At 40.5% G+C, this 15370-nt stretch overlaps 1 protein-coding gene across 1 annotated transcript in view; it reads left to right on the top strand.

The window, feature by feature from the left end:
- LOC105676823 (interleukin-1 receptor accessory protein-like 1-B) overlaps positions 1-15370 on the top strand; it is a 155690-nt gene that overhangs the window by 104419 nt on the left and 35901 nt on the right. The window contains exon 3 of the mRNA XM_012375013.2: positions 14142-14355. Within this exon, the coding sequence (XP_012230436.2) occupies positions 14142-14355 (214 nt within the window). The remainder of the gene's footprint in view (positions 1-14141; positions 14356-15370) is intronic.

Genomic DNA, 15370 nt, shown 5'->3' with positions numbered 1-15370 from the left:
AGAGGAGACGGTCACGACGGAATTCTTCCTTTGTGAACACGTGGCGTTAACATCGTCACGTCCACTTTGTAACGTTATAACATAGAAAAAAATTCCATTTTTATTTCTTATTAAAAAAATCCCTATTTTATAACGTTATAATATTTCTTCTGTTTTTAATTAAAACGTGACATTAACAGGAATTCGCGAATGTGATGCAGTAGATGCGAAATGTTATAGAAACATTTAGTTATAAAATATTCAAGTATGATACAATTATTAATCTGAAACGTGTGCATTACATTCTCTTAGACTCACATTAATATTGCGATCTTATGAAAATCACGTTAAAAACATTTTATTGAAAAATTTAAAAATACTTTGTTAATCCCTTTAATTCATTAATGTACGTACATATTTCTGAAGAATTTGTAATAAAAAATAAATGCGAACGGTTGTTTTTTTGATATAATATCACAGGATTTAATGATGTAAAAAACATAAACATTATTCGAATTACAATATAATAATTTCATTAAAAGAAAATCTTGAATTGAAAAAATTTCATTTTGCTAAAAGCAAACGGAAAAGAATTGAGTGCCACGAGGGAATTGAGGATATTAAAGGGATTTCCAGAAAGGCAAGAGATTTCCGAATGCGAACAACCCTCATCGAGAGAGTAAAACACCCCTGTTGACATACCGCCGACGCACTATCCTCGATAAATTTTTATGTGATCACTTCCAGCAACTCCGCCCACCTCTCTTCTTCCCGCGCAGCACTTTTCCTAATTTCTTCCTCGTTTCCAGCGAGCATCAAACCACCCCGTCGCTCCCGACGCGTTCCAATTCTTTCTGCCTGTTCGCACCCCATTTGCAACCACCATTCGCACTCTCTCCATTTTGGGGCTGGGTTTACGGCTCCGGCGGCTCCGTTCGCTTTATCGTCGCCGGTCTTTTGGGTACTCGATTTACGACATGCGCGAACTTTAAGAGAAGCGAAGGTGGTAGTATGCTGTTTACCCTTACGATCTCTCGCCATCTTGTCGTAAAGTCTGGAATTGTAAAATTTCGCCGCGTAGGAAGATCCTTATTTGTTAACAAACGCTCATGTTTGTGTAACAATGTAGGCAAAGTAGGCAAAGAGAAAAGTATAAAATATATGATAAAAGAAATATATTAGAAAAAAGAAGGAAAAATCTCAACATTCTCGATTTATTTATCGAAAATGAACGATGGTTTCTGATTTACTTCAATATCCAATGAGAAAAAATGACAAATTTTTTTGTGAAAATAATATCAATTATTAATAGAGTATTATTGAATACTATTGAAAGCATAGAAACGCGAAGTTAAAAGTTTGGAATTGTGCTTATTATAACAAAGAGTTTCAAGTCTCGAACGTAAGGACCTTGAAAATATCCGAGAAATCTCGACCTCAGTACGCTGTTTTGCTTCTAAAAATACGAGGGAGGCATCCTTGAATCACGCGATTGACCCGCGCTTCAGGACGCGCAGCAGGATGCGCGTGGAGCGATCCCGCGGCTTATCGCTCTAATAACCCATATTAATATCCATACGTCAATTTAGAGAGTGGAAAGGGGGCGCAGTGCCGAGAGGAGAGACGTCGTGTACCAAAGGCAATATCTCAGACTGCCTAATTGCGTTGCATCGAACAGCGATGCATATGGTTGAACGGTGCAAGAGCGCGCGTGGATGCTGATGATGATGATGATGCTGCTGCTACTGCGAGGCAATTAGTGTAGCGCGCCGAACCATCGTCTCTCTCATGATCTATTTCTGCGCGCAATTGAAACTTTCCCCCTGGGCCACGATAGCTTCCCCTCACGCTGAAGAAGCGTTGAAGATGTTAATTGCGCGGTAGTCGCGATTTTGATTCGAAATCTGCAAAAAATTTGCAGTCATGTAAATGCGCATTTAGATGCAAATTGCGGGTTATTACAGATGTTCGATTGTAGATATCGTTAATTATAGATTCGGGATGTTGCAGATCTGTCTTGGATTTAAAAATTAGAGACATTAAAATAATTATAGATTTGCAGCGAAATTATGTATTTTGATCGCAATGTTTTTATTGCAGATGTAACCGTATGCATAAATTATAAATCGTACATACACGTTATGCTCTCACACATATGCATTATATATGTATATTTATTATTAAATGCACGTAATAGAATTATTATAGAATTATAAAATGTACTTTTAATAGATTTTGATTGGAAATTGAACTCACACATTTAACAAAAAATTAATTTGACATTTATTTACTATTTTGAGATAATAAATATAAAAAAATTAAAAGTATACAAGTCAAAATTTTTTCTAAGAAAAAATCGATTATAATTTTAAAAAATAATTATGATTATAAAAAAAGTAACATTTATATATTTGTAAATCGATAATAATTTTAGAAATAATGAATATGGTTTTCACTGCTGCATCCTGTAGATTTGTGGTTTTAATTTGCGGATGGCATCGACAAACACGAGGTGATCAAGTTCTGAAGACCACTCGAGTTCTTTTGCCTTTTTTATTTCTTTCGCGCCGTATAATTTCTATCTCTTGCCAGCGCGTTGCGAGAAACGATATATTTCTTCGGCGGCGGGCGTCCCTGGTCGTGAATTTCCAACGGTTGCTCTTTTATCCCTCACCATAGTGGTTTCGCATATTCGCGAGTTTTTACACGCGCTATACATTTCCGCGCGCTGGTATTTCTTTTGCGCGATTTTATTCTTGCGGCTTAGGATCGTAAGGATCCATCGATCGTTGAGAGCTCTTTTAATTCTCTTTGAATAGCAAGTCTTCATTTAAAGCTCTCTTTTTCAGCCGTAGTTTTCTCTCTTGCGTTTGAGAAATGTATTAGATATAGATATATTAAAGTGCAACTGATAGAAACGAAAAGTAAAAATTGTAGGAAGATAAAAATGGTAAAAAAACCAGCTATTCATTTTTCTTTCAGTATTCTTGAGAAGTAAATTAAAGTGAACGTCTAGCATTTGATGCAATTTTATGAATATTTTATTCAGTTCTAGATTATAATTCTGACTGAAGAAAAAAAAATAAAAATTGTAGGAAGATCAAAAAATTGCAGAGAAACTAGATATTTTTCTGTCAGTATTCTTGAAAATAAATTAAAATAAACTTGCAACCAATTTTATGAATATTTTATTCTAAAAAAATTATAATTTTAGATAATCCTATAATTTATATACACATACTATTTTCAAAATAATGAAGAATTTTTTTTAAATTTTAAATATATTTTTTATATTTTTATAAATTTATAATTAATTTTTTCTCGAATTTAGAAATTGAAATCAATTTAATCTTGTTAATTATAGCATTCCCCTTTTTATTTTTAAACTAAACTTTCCAAAAAAATTGGTCTTGCATTCAACTTTTTCACGGAAGAAAGAAACAAAGTGCGGAAAGTGCATCTGAAGCTGTAATCTGTACCGAGAAGCCCGCCGGGACGCTTCTCTTATCGCAAGTGAGCCTTCGTACCTCCCCTCCCTCCTCCCCAGTATTCAGGCATATGCTCCATATGTGCACCGCATGATGCAGTTAGGAGTCGCGCGTCAGAAGCTGCACTCGCTCAGCTACGCGGAATGGTCCGCGATAGCATGGCATTGTCGCGCGCGGCGCGCGATAAACTTCGTGTGACGGCACCGCGCGCAACAATAAAGGCCCGTGCGCTTGAATCCGGCCCGCTTCTCTCGCAGGAAGCGTCGATAAGCGCCGATAAGCCGCCGTTTCGACGCGGTCCTCAGCGGAGCGAATCGTGTAGTTTTCGGTGATCACGGATATTCCAACGCTTTGTGCCAGCAAGAATCGCCTCTAAATTATTTTCCAATTTCTGCAAATGTATACATGTTTTTATATTAGTTTCTGAGGAGTAAAAAATTTTTTGTGCTACATAAAAGAATAAAAATATTGTTACAGAAATAAAAAACTGTGTATAAAAACATAGTGAAGTACAAAAAAAATGTGAAAACCACATAAAGAATATTAAAAAATAGAATGCATAAAAATAAATCACTTTAAAAGAGAGCGAGACAAGAGGAAAAAAAAATTGTTAAAAATATATCTCTGACATCTGTGTGAAAAATTTCTTTCAAAGGAACGTGGGACAGATAAAAAAATTGCACTAAGGGCGAAGTGTTCGAAAATACGTTAGTAACAAAAAGTAAACCTAAAGTTTAACTTGTACTTGCAATTTTGAAAAGTAAACTTTATTTGATCAGATCTGAAAGTTCGATAAAATACATAATTCAATTCCGTGCTGAATTAATGAAACATTACGACATTGTCGCAATTGATTACGATCGTCATTGCACGAGCGTCATTACGCATCTCTATCTGCAATTGTTATCATAGTTCATCGCAAATGCGATCGCATCATATTATATTATATTGCAAAATTAATTATTTAATCCCGCGGCAATATTGTCGCGCGAGAGCGACGCGACGCTCGCGGTCAGTCGCGCTGCATTTTGCATCGGTGAGAAAACGCGCTCGGAAATTCCGACCCGTGGTCCTGCCGCATCGGGAGTTACCGGGGTCGCCAAATGATACTGTCGTATATCGGGATACCAACACGAATACCGGGAGGATGCTCCCGTCTTTCCTTGTTACGTCGCGCCGCTGCGGTTAATTGATTAACGTCCCCGTGAGGCCATTGGCCGTTAACCTCGCTCCACCGAGGACCCTCGGCGCGCTCCGATACATCTAATAAAACTCCTCTCTAGACAAAGCGAGACGGTTATGATAGCGCGACTCGTGCGGCCATAAATAAAGTTCGCGAGAGTCCATTTCAGGGAACTTTTTCACGAGTCTTCACAAATTGTGGACTCTGCTCAAATTTCTTCACATCTAATCTGAGTTTCGAGAGAAAGATTTAAAGGACCGTAGCAATTAAAAGAAATATCTTCTTTCAGCAATTGTTAAAAATTAAAATAATAAAAAAGCTGCGACAAATTCTTCACATAATTAAGCACTAATGAAAATTGATAATTAAACGAAAATTTATTTTGTTCTAAATCATGGTGATAAAATAATTTTTTATCTAGATTTTTCTGTCTTTTTGAAAGGACTATCATAAATCGAGAAAGCATCATCTGTAAATGGCATGTTAAAATGGATTCTTGGGAGAATCCGGCGCGGGAAAGTCAGACGCGAATTCCCGAAGAATACGTTTTCACGTTATATTGGCTGTCACGCAGCGCTGCACCCCGTGCGCACCTTGCACAAAGCACACCTGTCCGCCTCTCGAGCTCGCCCGCGCTCAGGTGTCGTGTGTTCAGATCGAGCCATAGTAATCCTCGTGAAACCGCGCCGTATCTCTCCAGGTCCTTGATCCCGGTACAAGAGGACGTGATCAGACTACAGCCTCGACTCGGCTTTCCCGATCGTCCTTTCGGGATACGAATTTTACTGCAGTAATTTAGCACAGTCGAATCTAAACAGAAATATTCTATCCTCTTTTGCACGCGTACCATTGTAAAGGTAATGTTTAATTTTCTAGATTTTGAAAAGATATCAAAATTTTGTGACAGTAATAGCGTTGCCAATTTTCTTAAAATTAATATTAAAAATGCAGACTATTTAACTTTTTCCTTTTCAGCTCTGTGCAAGAAATTTGTTTAATTATTCAGTATTGATCTTTGCGTCCGCGTAAAAAATTGGAGCGCAGAGATGATTCAAATTTTATTTTTCCTGAAAATTCTAAAATTACGGATATGATTTTTAGAACGGAATTCTGCTTCGCGGCTACACTTTCATGCTATGCATTTGCCGATTACATCAAGTGACGAAATACTTCATTCAATTATTTTTATTTTAGGACTTTAATTTTAAAGAATTTCAAGGATTCAAACACATTTATAAGTGTCATTCTTATACGATAACTGATTTAAATTATTCGATTGTCCCCGAAAAGAAATTGTGTTTTGTTTCCCGAGAAGTTCTTAACCAGGAAAGTTCCTAAATGCGCAATTTCTGAAGCGTCCTGTAGAAACTTATGAATAACATGCACGACTCGCGGTATCTTGTGTCCACAAGCCGTAAGCTCCTCAGGGAATCGGTTCCTGGCGTATCCTCTTCACATCCCCCTTGCAACGGGGGAAGTGTTCTCTATGAAATTCTCTCCTTATAGTTTCTTACGTAAATAGCTTTTGTTATTCTTTCTTGCGCAAGAAATGCCATTAATGTGCTTCTCGACTTTCTTTCTCGGGTGTTATACAATACCTAAAAATGCAAAGGCCAACGCGCAACGAAATTTTATTCAACGGTATATTTTGAGGAATTTCGAGAGCTAAAGAAAAACACATTATTTTTACATAATAAATATAAGCGCACGTGTCATTTGGGAAGTTCTAAAAATTATTGATTTACAGTTCACAAAGATGACATATTTCAGAAATGTACGAAAATTTTGCTGTCAGTTCTACGAGAGAATCATAACTCATTTTTTTTACAAATTATTATCTTCTTAAAGTTTTTAATTCTTTAAAAATTTTTATCCATAACTCTGACTTCCTACAAGATCAAAGTAATAAAAGAAGGATGATAATAAGGAAATAAGAGTCCTCGTATATAACGACGGAGCTACACGACGAGAGATAAGTGTACTTTTCAGTAACTTATACGGGGGTTAAAGTCCTCGCGCGCAAATCTCCCTCCTGCTCCCTACAAAGCTACCCCTATCCACTATTCCGCTCTGCCGTCCGCGCGCCGTGAGAAACACAACCGATACGACGAAAGCTCGCCCGGATTTCCCGCGCGACGACAGTTTTATTGGAAGCGGAAACTTCACTTGTTCGACCTTCTGTTTTTCCCCCTCGTCGATAGTTTGCGGCGCGGCTGGCCAGGGTGGAGGAAGAGGGGAGAAACTTTCGGATCAACTGCGCACGCGAAGAGACTTTCCTGGTCGGCGGCTTTGGAGTCACTTCGGTTTGCATTGTCTACCGTGGGGTTGCCGTCGAGGAGCTTCCGGGGTGGCGCTCGCGCTGAGGGCGGAGAAGCGAATCGAGCGGGCCAGCAACTTCTCGAATGGCATTAAGGCTCTATCAGTGTCACTCGAGATGGGCTGTTCGCGCGAAAGTCAGGCATCCATGTCGACGTCAGATGTGCCGGATTTTCGATATCGCAGATTAGATCTTTCTTTAATACGTATCTTTGTGAGAAGGAAAATTATAAAATCTATCAACCTTCAAAAACTGTAAATTCTTTAAAACTTATGATTGTGTATAATTTATCTTGTTTTCATATGTTTTTTATTATTTATATATTATGTAGGTTTTTATATAATAAACTAAAATAAACTAAAATTATCTACCTCGTAAAAGAAATTATTTTAAAATTACAACTACGAGAAACAGAATTTGATTCCTTAAAATGTCTTGTAATTTTACATTGACTTTTTTACAATGCAGATATAAAGTTTGAAATGCATTTTTATTGGATAAAACAAATATCATAAAAATTATCATCTACTTCTTGCGTTAAACATATTACATTTTGTTTATAACATTTTTCTCGGTAAACTAATTAATTTAATATACCTTATTTGAGTCAAAGAAAATAGAATCTTGGGAATTTCTATGAAGTTCCCCGGGGAAATAAAATTACATCCCTCCTAGAGCAAGGGAACTGAAGCACCTGCTAAATTCCCGCCGCGGAGAAGTCGATTCGACTTCAGGTTCATCGAAGAAAATACGTATCGCATTTTCCAGTATTTTAACGTTCCAGAAATTGCGAGGTTGCAAGGAGCATATAGCAACAACGACGGACGTTTCGTGCCCCGGCAATTCTTTTCTTTCTGTTCCTCTTTCTTTTTCGCCGTTGCACCCTTGCTCTGTCGGCTCGACGGAAGGTTAGGTCTTGTTCCATGTGCTTTGCAAGGAAGTATCGGCGAATTCGCCGACACGTGACACTCTCTCACATGCATCATGACGCGAAAGGGCTCCGTCCGTTTACGTTGTTGCCGAGCAGACACACAATGTTGCGCTCCGATCAATAAGTTGCATGCAGACGGAACTATCCGCATTGATCGCATCGGTGTTTCGATATTAAGCGCCGCAAATACGCGAAATGACATCGCAATTGGCGGATTGCTGCGTAGACGCAACTTTGCGATTGACAAATAGGCATATACAGACAGTAATGAAAGTGTTTGCCGAAGGCAACACGCTCGCTCTATATCCGCCGACGATTTATTGAATGAGTCGGTGAACGGAATCGACGTGAGGTTTCCTCGAGAAATTGTTCTTCATATTCACGTTTTGTTGAAATGCGAAATCAATTTTTACTTCATTAAAAATTCAACAAAATTTTTAATAGGATTTAACTTAATTTTCCTGCTTTGTTAAAATATTTTTAGGGGAATTTTATATTAAGGGCGAAACTTTTTCGTATTTCTCATTTTGATCGAAACGATTCGATCACATCTGTTTTGGAGTAAAGCTTGATTGGTTTTAAATCAACATTTTGCCGCTGCAAAAACTCAATTTAATTTTTTCAGCGAATTTGATTTAATACTTTTGGAACTTTTCGCTTAAAGTTCCAGGATCACGCAAGCCAGCTCGCGGACTTGCTTTGACGACGCACTTTGACATTATGAATTTAGCCGACCGCGATATTAACTAAACAAATTTCTATTTTAATCAAGGCGGATTTGGGTCGCTCGCTTTTGCCCTTCAGTTGTTACGCCGCGTTTTCCACTCACAAAATTTTCTGCTCGGCTCTCCTGGCCGCGGTAATCCCTGCTTCGTCAGGGAAGATAGGAGCGCGTCCGTCTTTGATAGCGCCGGGGCTCTTCGTATTATCTCGCCGCGGATTATGATACGTGCCGCGCATACCGCCGAGCGGCGCTTCGTGAATCGCGCGGTCGGTCGGTTGGTCAGCGCAGCATGCAGCGCAGTGCGGCGCTGTAACGGGCAGCTGGAAAACGTATTTCACGCTAAATTACGAGCCTGTCCTAGCCAACCGCGAGATTCCAGCCGCGGACATTGTATGCAATAGACATATCCGGGGATAGATAGACTGTCCGGACAGAGAGAGGGAGGGAGAGAGAGAGAGCGAGCGCGCTTCTTGACTCCCGCCGCTTTCCGTGGTAACACTTTCGGAGCAGTCCGGAACTTGTAACTAGAGCGAAACCGTAGCACTCCTGTCGTAATACCGAGGCTTTGGTATTTTCAACCACTTACAACAAGTTAAATAATTATTTAAGCTATGCGCAAAATTGGCTATTTATCTTTCGGATTTTTTAAAAAGTATTTGCAAGTGTATCTGTAAAGAATGGGAAATATCCAACCTCGATTGTATAGTTATGAATAATAATTATTTTATATTTTCTACATTTTTCTCAATTTTGCGGCATGCTATAAAAATTTGTGGCATACTTTGAAAATTTCTCTAAATTTCGCATTTCTGCAGTGCGAAAATACAGATACACGTATCATATTATAATAAGCGTTATGGTTTGCAGTTTTAAAACTCTGAATGTGATGTAATCTGTTGAAACGAAATCGCTGAAACGAAATCCAATTTTTCTCGATAAACCAGAACTCCTTCTAACACGTTTTATCGCCGAATTCAAGCGCGTTTTTTTCGAAAACAATTTCGCATTTGATTCGTTTTCATTTCTCGGCATCTTACTTTGCGCCACCGAGGGAAAAGCGGCGCGATTGTCGAATTAGATTTCCACTCTCTCGCGTTATTGGTCTTCCTCGATCCTCGCGCAATATCTCGTCTGCCGTTTCCCATTCGACGTCCAAAGATGAAATGATACTGCGCGAAGTGTAATCTCCTTCCGGCGCGCATGTTGCGCGCACACGGCATGCCGTAAGCAAACGTAGGAGCCACGGGCGAAACAGAGAGGATGAAATGGAGCTAATAGAAGAAGGAATCGCGGCTCGGGCGGGGGCAGTGCGGGGGGAAGACGTAAATGGAGAGTGATTTAATCAAGCCGGGGCTGCATTCGATTATCGGTCCGCAGTTACGTGGATCGTTACGTCGTTTCGCCGTGCAGAACGCGACTCGCCTTGTGTTAATTTCGCGCTAGCGCACTCACCTTCTGTTTGCCAGCGAATTCGCAGCCTTTACGGCCTGGACCTTCCAGCTTTTAGTCGCTCGCCGCAATCGTATTGATTTCACATTGAATTATACGAAAGGACTAATTTATTTCGACGTGCACTGTGGGAAAAAGTTCGGCACGACTTCTCGCTTCTGACGTCAGAAATTCAATGCTGCGCGCTAAGAAAACTACGACCTTCAATCACGCGTAGCAACGACGGCAATTTTTTTAACAGCGCAATGGAAATTGGAGTTCAAAAATTAAACAGTAGCTTGCACTTTCATCACAATTCACGTTAATTGATGCAATGTTGCATTCTCTGACACATTAGAATGTATCCATTTATTATATCGAATGTCAGAGGTCATGTATGTCATTTTGCTTGAAAAAAAGTCCGTATTAATATTCGATAAATCTTGTAACAGTTTTTGCGGGAAAATTATATTATCACTCTTATGCGCCATAAATTAATCAAATTTTCGTTAAGAAATAATCGACTCTGAATTCATGTTTATATATTTAGTATAGAATATATATTCGTCGCGACAGTTTAATTTGTAAGGAAGATACCTTCATGACGACACGTTAAATCATTTACCGCTTAAAGTTGTACGATTTATCGTAGAAAGAAAAAGAGTTTCATCGTCCGTTCGACAGCGTTTAATAACTCGGCGGAACTGTTTATTTCGCTATATCGAGCGCAGTTCCGTAACTATCGGAGCCTCGCCGTTTAACGATCGCCAATTTATCGTCGTGTATCGATTAGTCTAGCTTAGGTTCTGTCAATATTTTATCTGGATGACCTGATAGAACTACGAAAGGCTTACGCGAACGACGCGCTGCGCGCGCGGGCTGTTAGACGAGCACAAATTGGCCGGTTTCCGATAAATATCGAGGGCGGGCGTAAAGCTACAGGAGAGCTTTGCGAGATTAAGCGCCCTGCTCGCCCGGCATGATGAGCCAACGAGAGGGTTCGTCGCCATCTTGGGGAACGCGATCGCGAGTGTATCGCGCCCCCCCCCCCCCGTTACCGTGTCCCCGCGATCACCAGCTCGACTAACTGCAGCTAATCCCAGTCTAACCCTGCCCCTTCCTCCCTCTTTCCCTCACGAAATTACCCACCTACCGCGGGGTGTAATTAAATCGTTACGGCAGCCCTGCCGCGAGGATCAGCCCTCGGTAGCTTAAAACGGCGGCCGCTTTGAAGGCGCTCGTGGCAATTCGGGGAATTTGGCGTTGCGCTCTCAAGTCCTCGCCCGAGCCGTCATCGTGATTCGATTATACAATATTAATTGCGAACCTAGGCGAGCACATTTGAGCGCCCTTTACTCCCCCGACTAATTGAACTCCTCTTCCACTCTTTGAGTGAAAATATTAACCCGTTCACTTTGCGTAGCGCTCTCGGCGTAAGTTAGGCGGTGCGGCTGCAGAAGCGTCTAGAGTTATCTAATGCTTCTTTGCCTTATGAACTGCGATCGCCTCGGCGTGGATCTTGAATAAATCTGTTCTTAATCATTTTCGAATTAATTGAGAATATTTTGCAAGTTTTTTCAAATCAAAATTCTTTTATCTTTCCTGATGTTTGAATTTTGAAAGAAACTTCTTTCGACGATTTTTCAATAGATTAAATATTTCTAGCTTATTTTTTTTTATAGAAATAAATTAAAATTATCACACGTTTTAATCTTTTATTCTTACGCGCGCTATGAATCATTTCGTGCATTATTCTACAGTGCAGGATAAATCAACGAACTGGAAGGAATGACTGGACATATTCCAATTCGGGATTGCCATGCGAGTGCAATTCTAATCCGAGTCTCGCGGACGGACGAATATTCGCGCTTACAGCACGCGCAGCCTATGTATCATAATTCCAACAGTCCGGGGGTTAGTTAGCAGTTTGTTTGTTCCCGAATGCCCGGCCCGGCCGGATACCGCGTGCCGCATGCGGCATCGTCAGATGCAACGAGGCGCGCGGACGCGCATACTAACGGCGGCCGAATAGTTTGGATGCGCCGCGCTTTTTCAAAACGAAACTTCCTCGTTTATCGCTGCGGTTTCCTCGCTGGTAAAAACGAAATTATTTCAAGAATTAAAAATAAATTATTTATAGGATTATCGTGTATTAATCCTATGCGGTCCGAATCATAATTTCAACAAACATTAGTATTTTGTTCTGATTTCAACGTTATTAAATTGAGATAAATGTAACGATCAATTGTATTAAAAGATCTAAACAATTTTAGCAAGATTAAAAGAAATGTAAAGAATTTTAGCAAGATTAAAAGAACATAGTTTGCTAACCGAGCAGCGTATATATTTGAAGAACAAAAAAATGTGAATTAAAAACACGGATGTCGAGGCGCAAGAGATATACAAATTAAAACGGAATAAAAAGAGGTTTCGGACATTTTTCGGTTTATTTTCGGCCTTTTTTTGTTGTTTTTTATAATTTTCTATTGCGTAAGCGTGCGTTGTATATCACTTTCGTTGCATTTATCGCGCATTATCGAAATCCAAGCTCAACGGGCTTTTCCTCACGATTGCAAGCAGGAAATGGACTTTCGTGATAACCGTGTTTAAAGTTTCGGGAACATTACGGAGAGTGAATGTGCCTTTATGTTATCGTTACGCGAGGAGGGCAACGTTCCTGAGATTGGTAAAACTTCACCGCAATTCCGAAACTCTCATTTGCTCGGCGCGTAAACATAATTAAAAAATACCTCCCAGGCTGATCCGCGGACAAACTTCTCATTCAGATTTACGAGCGGTGCGTCGGAACAAGTATATTACAGCTGTATTAAATTTGCGCGCTGTCCCGCCGCGAATTCGTCTTCGTTTCTGTAACATTACGCAATGTAACGGTTGATAAAATTCAGCGGTTTCGATGGCGTTGCGTTTGTTTGATTTCATTAATTTTAGCCGACGATGAGTGACGAGTGGCGCGCGCTCGCATTTTGGATTGACGACAGGGTTGTTTGATTTCGAGTTTTTCGTGCATCAAAATGCTGATTAAATTGCTCGTCGCCCGACGGTTCGGCGTTTTGATGCACCGTCTCTATTTCCTCCCTCGTCGTTCCGATTCAACGACCTGTGACCTTCCGCTATCCACTATCTGCCGGCTTCTTTCATTCGATGCTCTTGATGTCTACACACTCCCGTACACCGCGCCCTACCGCGCGTTTCAAAATTAAATTTCGTCGATTAATTCATCACCCGTTTCGTTTCGATGTGATTTATTTAAGCCAGCTCAATGTTTATCGCAATTTTACGCAGATACAAGCTTTGCGAAGCTTTACAAAAGCATCAGATGGCCGAAACTAATTAAAATCTGTGTATTCAAATATTTAATATTAATTAACGTTTAATATCGAATATTTAGAAATTACGGGAAATGATCATTTCATAGTGTAAACAAATTGAAATATTAATTACATCAATTGTTGTATCCAATCCAATTATTTACTTGGCTTATTTATTTGAATTAAAATTTTAACAATCGACATTAATTGTTATGTGACACTGATCATTCGAAAATGGCGAAGATTGATGAAGTCGTAGTAGGGAAAGGTCTCGAAGGAGCCACCTCGGAGTGACTTTTCCGAGAATTTTAAGAGACTCGCATGACAAATAGGCAGTTTCCATGACCTCTCCGGGCGCGAGATGCCCGGGCGCTGCCGAAAAGTGTTTTCACATTAAATATGAACACGGGGGGATGAAACCCCGGCACGATAAACGACGGGGGAGTATTTTATGGTAATGCAGGCCACTCGTAATTCACGGCGATGCGCGGACCGCGTAATACGAGACGATATTAAAGTGATTTTCATTTTTCGCACGGCTCATTATATTTCCCCGCATCCAGGAGAGACATTAATCACCGGGCTCCGTTGAACGTCACGAAGGATACGCGGTGTCCTTAAAATATTTATCTAGCTTAAATAAAGACGTACATTAATTCGCGCGCGTGTAAAGAAACTTGCGGCAATTTATTCAATTTGTTAAATTATAACGTAAATTTTTATGTATTCGTAAGCATTCACAGATTCGAACTTTAATTACAGATGAAGAATCCGGCATCTACACGGGAAAACCTCTGCCCACGTATAGACCAGCGTCGCAGCTGGTACCCATGGGAGGCGCGGCAAGGCTCTTCTGCGAGGCCTACATAGGCAAGAGCAAACTACCCGACGCCAAGTGCTCCGTCATTTGGTCCAAGAGCGACAGCAACATGACGCTGCCCAGTCACGGGAGAATAGCGCAGCACAGAGTGTCCCGGTAAGTCTGGAAACATATTTATTAGCCACGAGTACGTCGCCAGCGGCGACCTCGGAAATTGGAAAAGTATCTTTATCTTTTGCTTCTTAAACGTGAACTCATTTTGCATCGCAATATATTCGTTCAGCGTACAAAATGAAGTATACAATTTTTCTTATAACAGAAATCGATTAATCTCATTAGAAATTGAAGCGCTGCCAATGTGAGCTAGATACTCGCATTGTTTACCGCACGTGTGTTTTTTGATCATTAAATACGCTCTTTTGAGGGCATTAAAATTGTTAAAAAATTATTAAAGACATTAAAGTTCGAAAATATATAAATTGAGGTAGAAAAAACAACACTAGAAGTACCGCAAAGAGTCGATTGCACAAATTATATACAAATTTTCTGATTTTCATCTTCAATCTTTGCAGTTTTGCAGAAAGGATTATTAAATTTCTGCGCTCTTTTCATTCGGTGCTTCTAGTGTTAACATATTAAAATCAAGGGAGAAACGCCAAGTGACGTGACGATAAACGCGAAGACTTCGGGGATTTTCAATTGAAAGCAGATTTAAGGATCAGAAACGTGGAATGCTCCGAGAATCTCTGAGCGGGATACACGGGGATATGAAAAAGCTGCCGAATACGTAACACACAAGAGCGGAGCACGTGAACGCGAACATTTGGCTGCGTCGCGTTTCCATTCTTCCGGTTCTTCAGCCGTCGCAATGCCGCCGCCGCCGCCGCCGCCGCCGCCGCTGTCGTCGCGAGAAAGCTACTCTATCTCCCGTAACTCAATTTTCCCGACGATGCGCCGTCACGGCGCATCGCCACGGTAAACACGGCGAAACCACCGACTCGGCAACACACGCTGCCGAGCGCCGCAGTAGCATTACAGTGAAATTACTCCCCGGGCAACAAGGAGGATATATGCAACGTGCGCGGCGTCGCGAGCGGACGACTCACCGTCGAGCGCAATTTTATTCCGCCGCGGATAATTGGATCCTCCGGGCCGCATTCTCCGCGGCGAC

The sequence above is a fragment of the Linepithema humile genome, chromosome 8, assembly GCF_040581485.1.
Source record: "Linepithema humile isolate Giens D197 chromosome 8, Lhum_UNIL_v1.0, whole genome shotgun sequence".
NCBI classification, from domain to species: Eukaryota; Metazoa; Arthropoda; class Insecta; order Hymenoptera; family Formicidae; genus Linepithema; species Linepithema humile.
The sequence above is the reverse complement of the archived record's forward strand: the minus strand, read 5'-3'. Positions and strand labels throughout refer to the sequence as shown.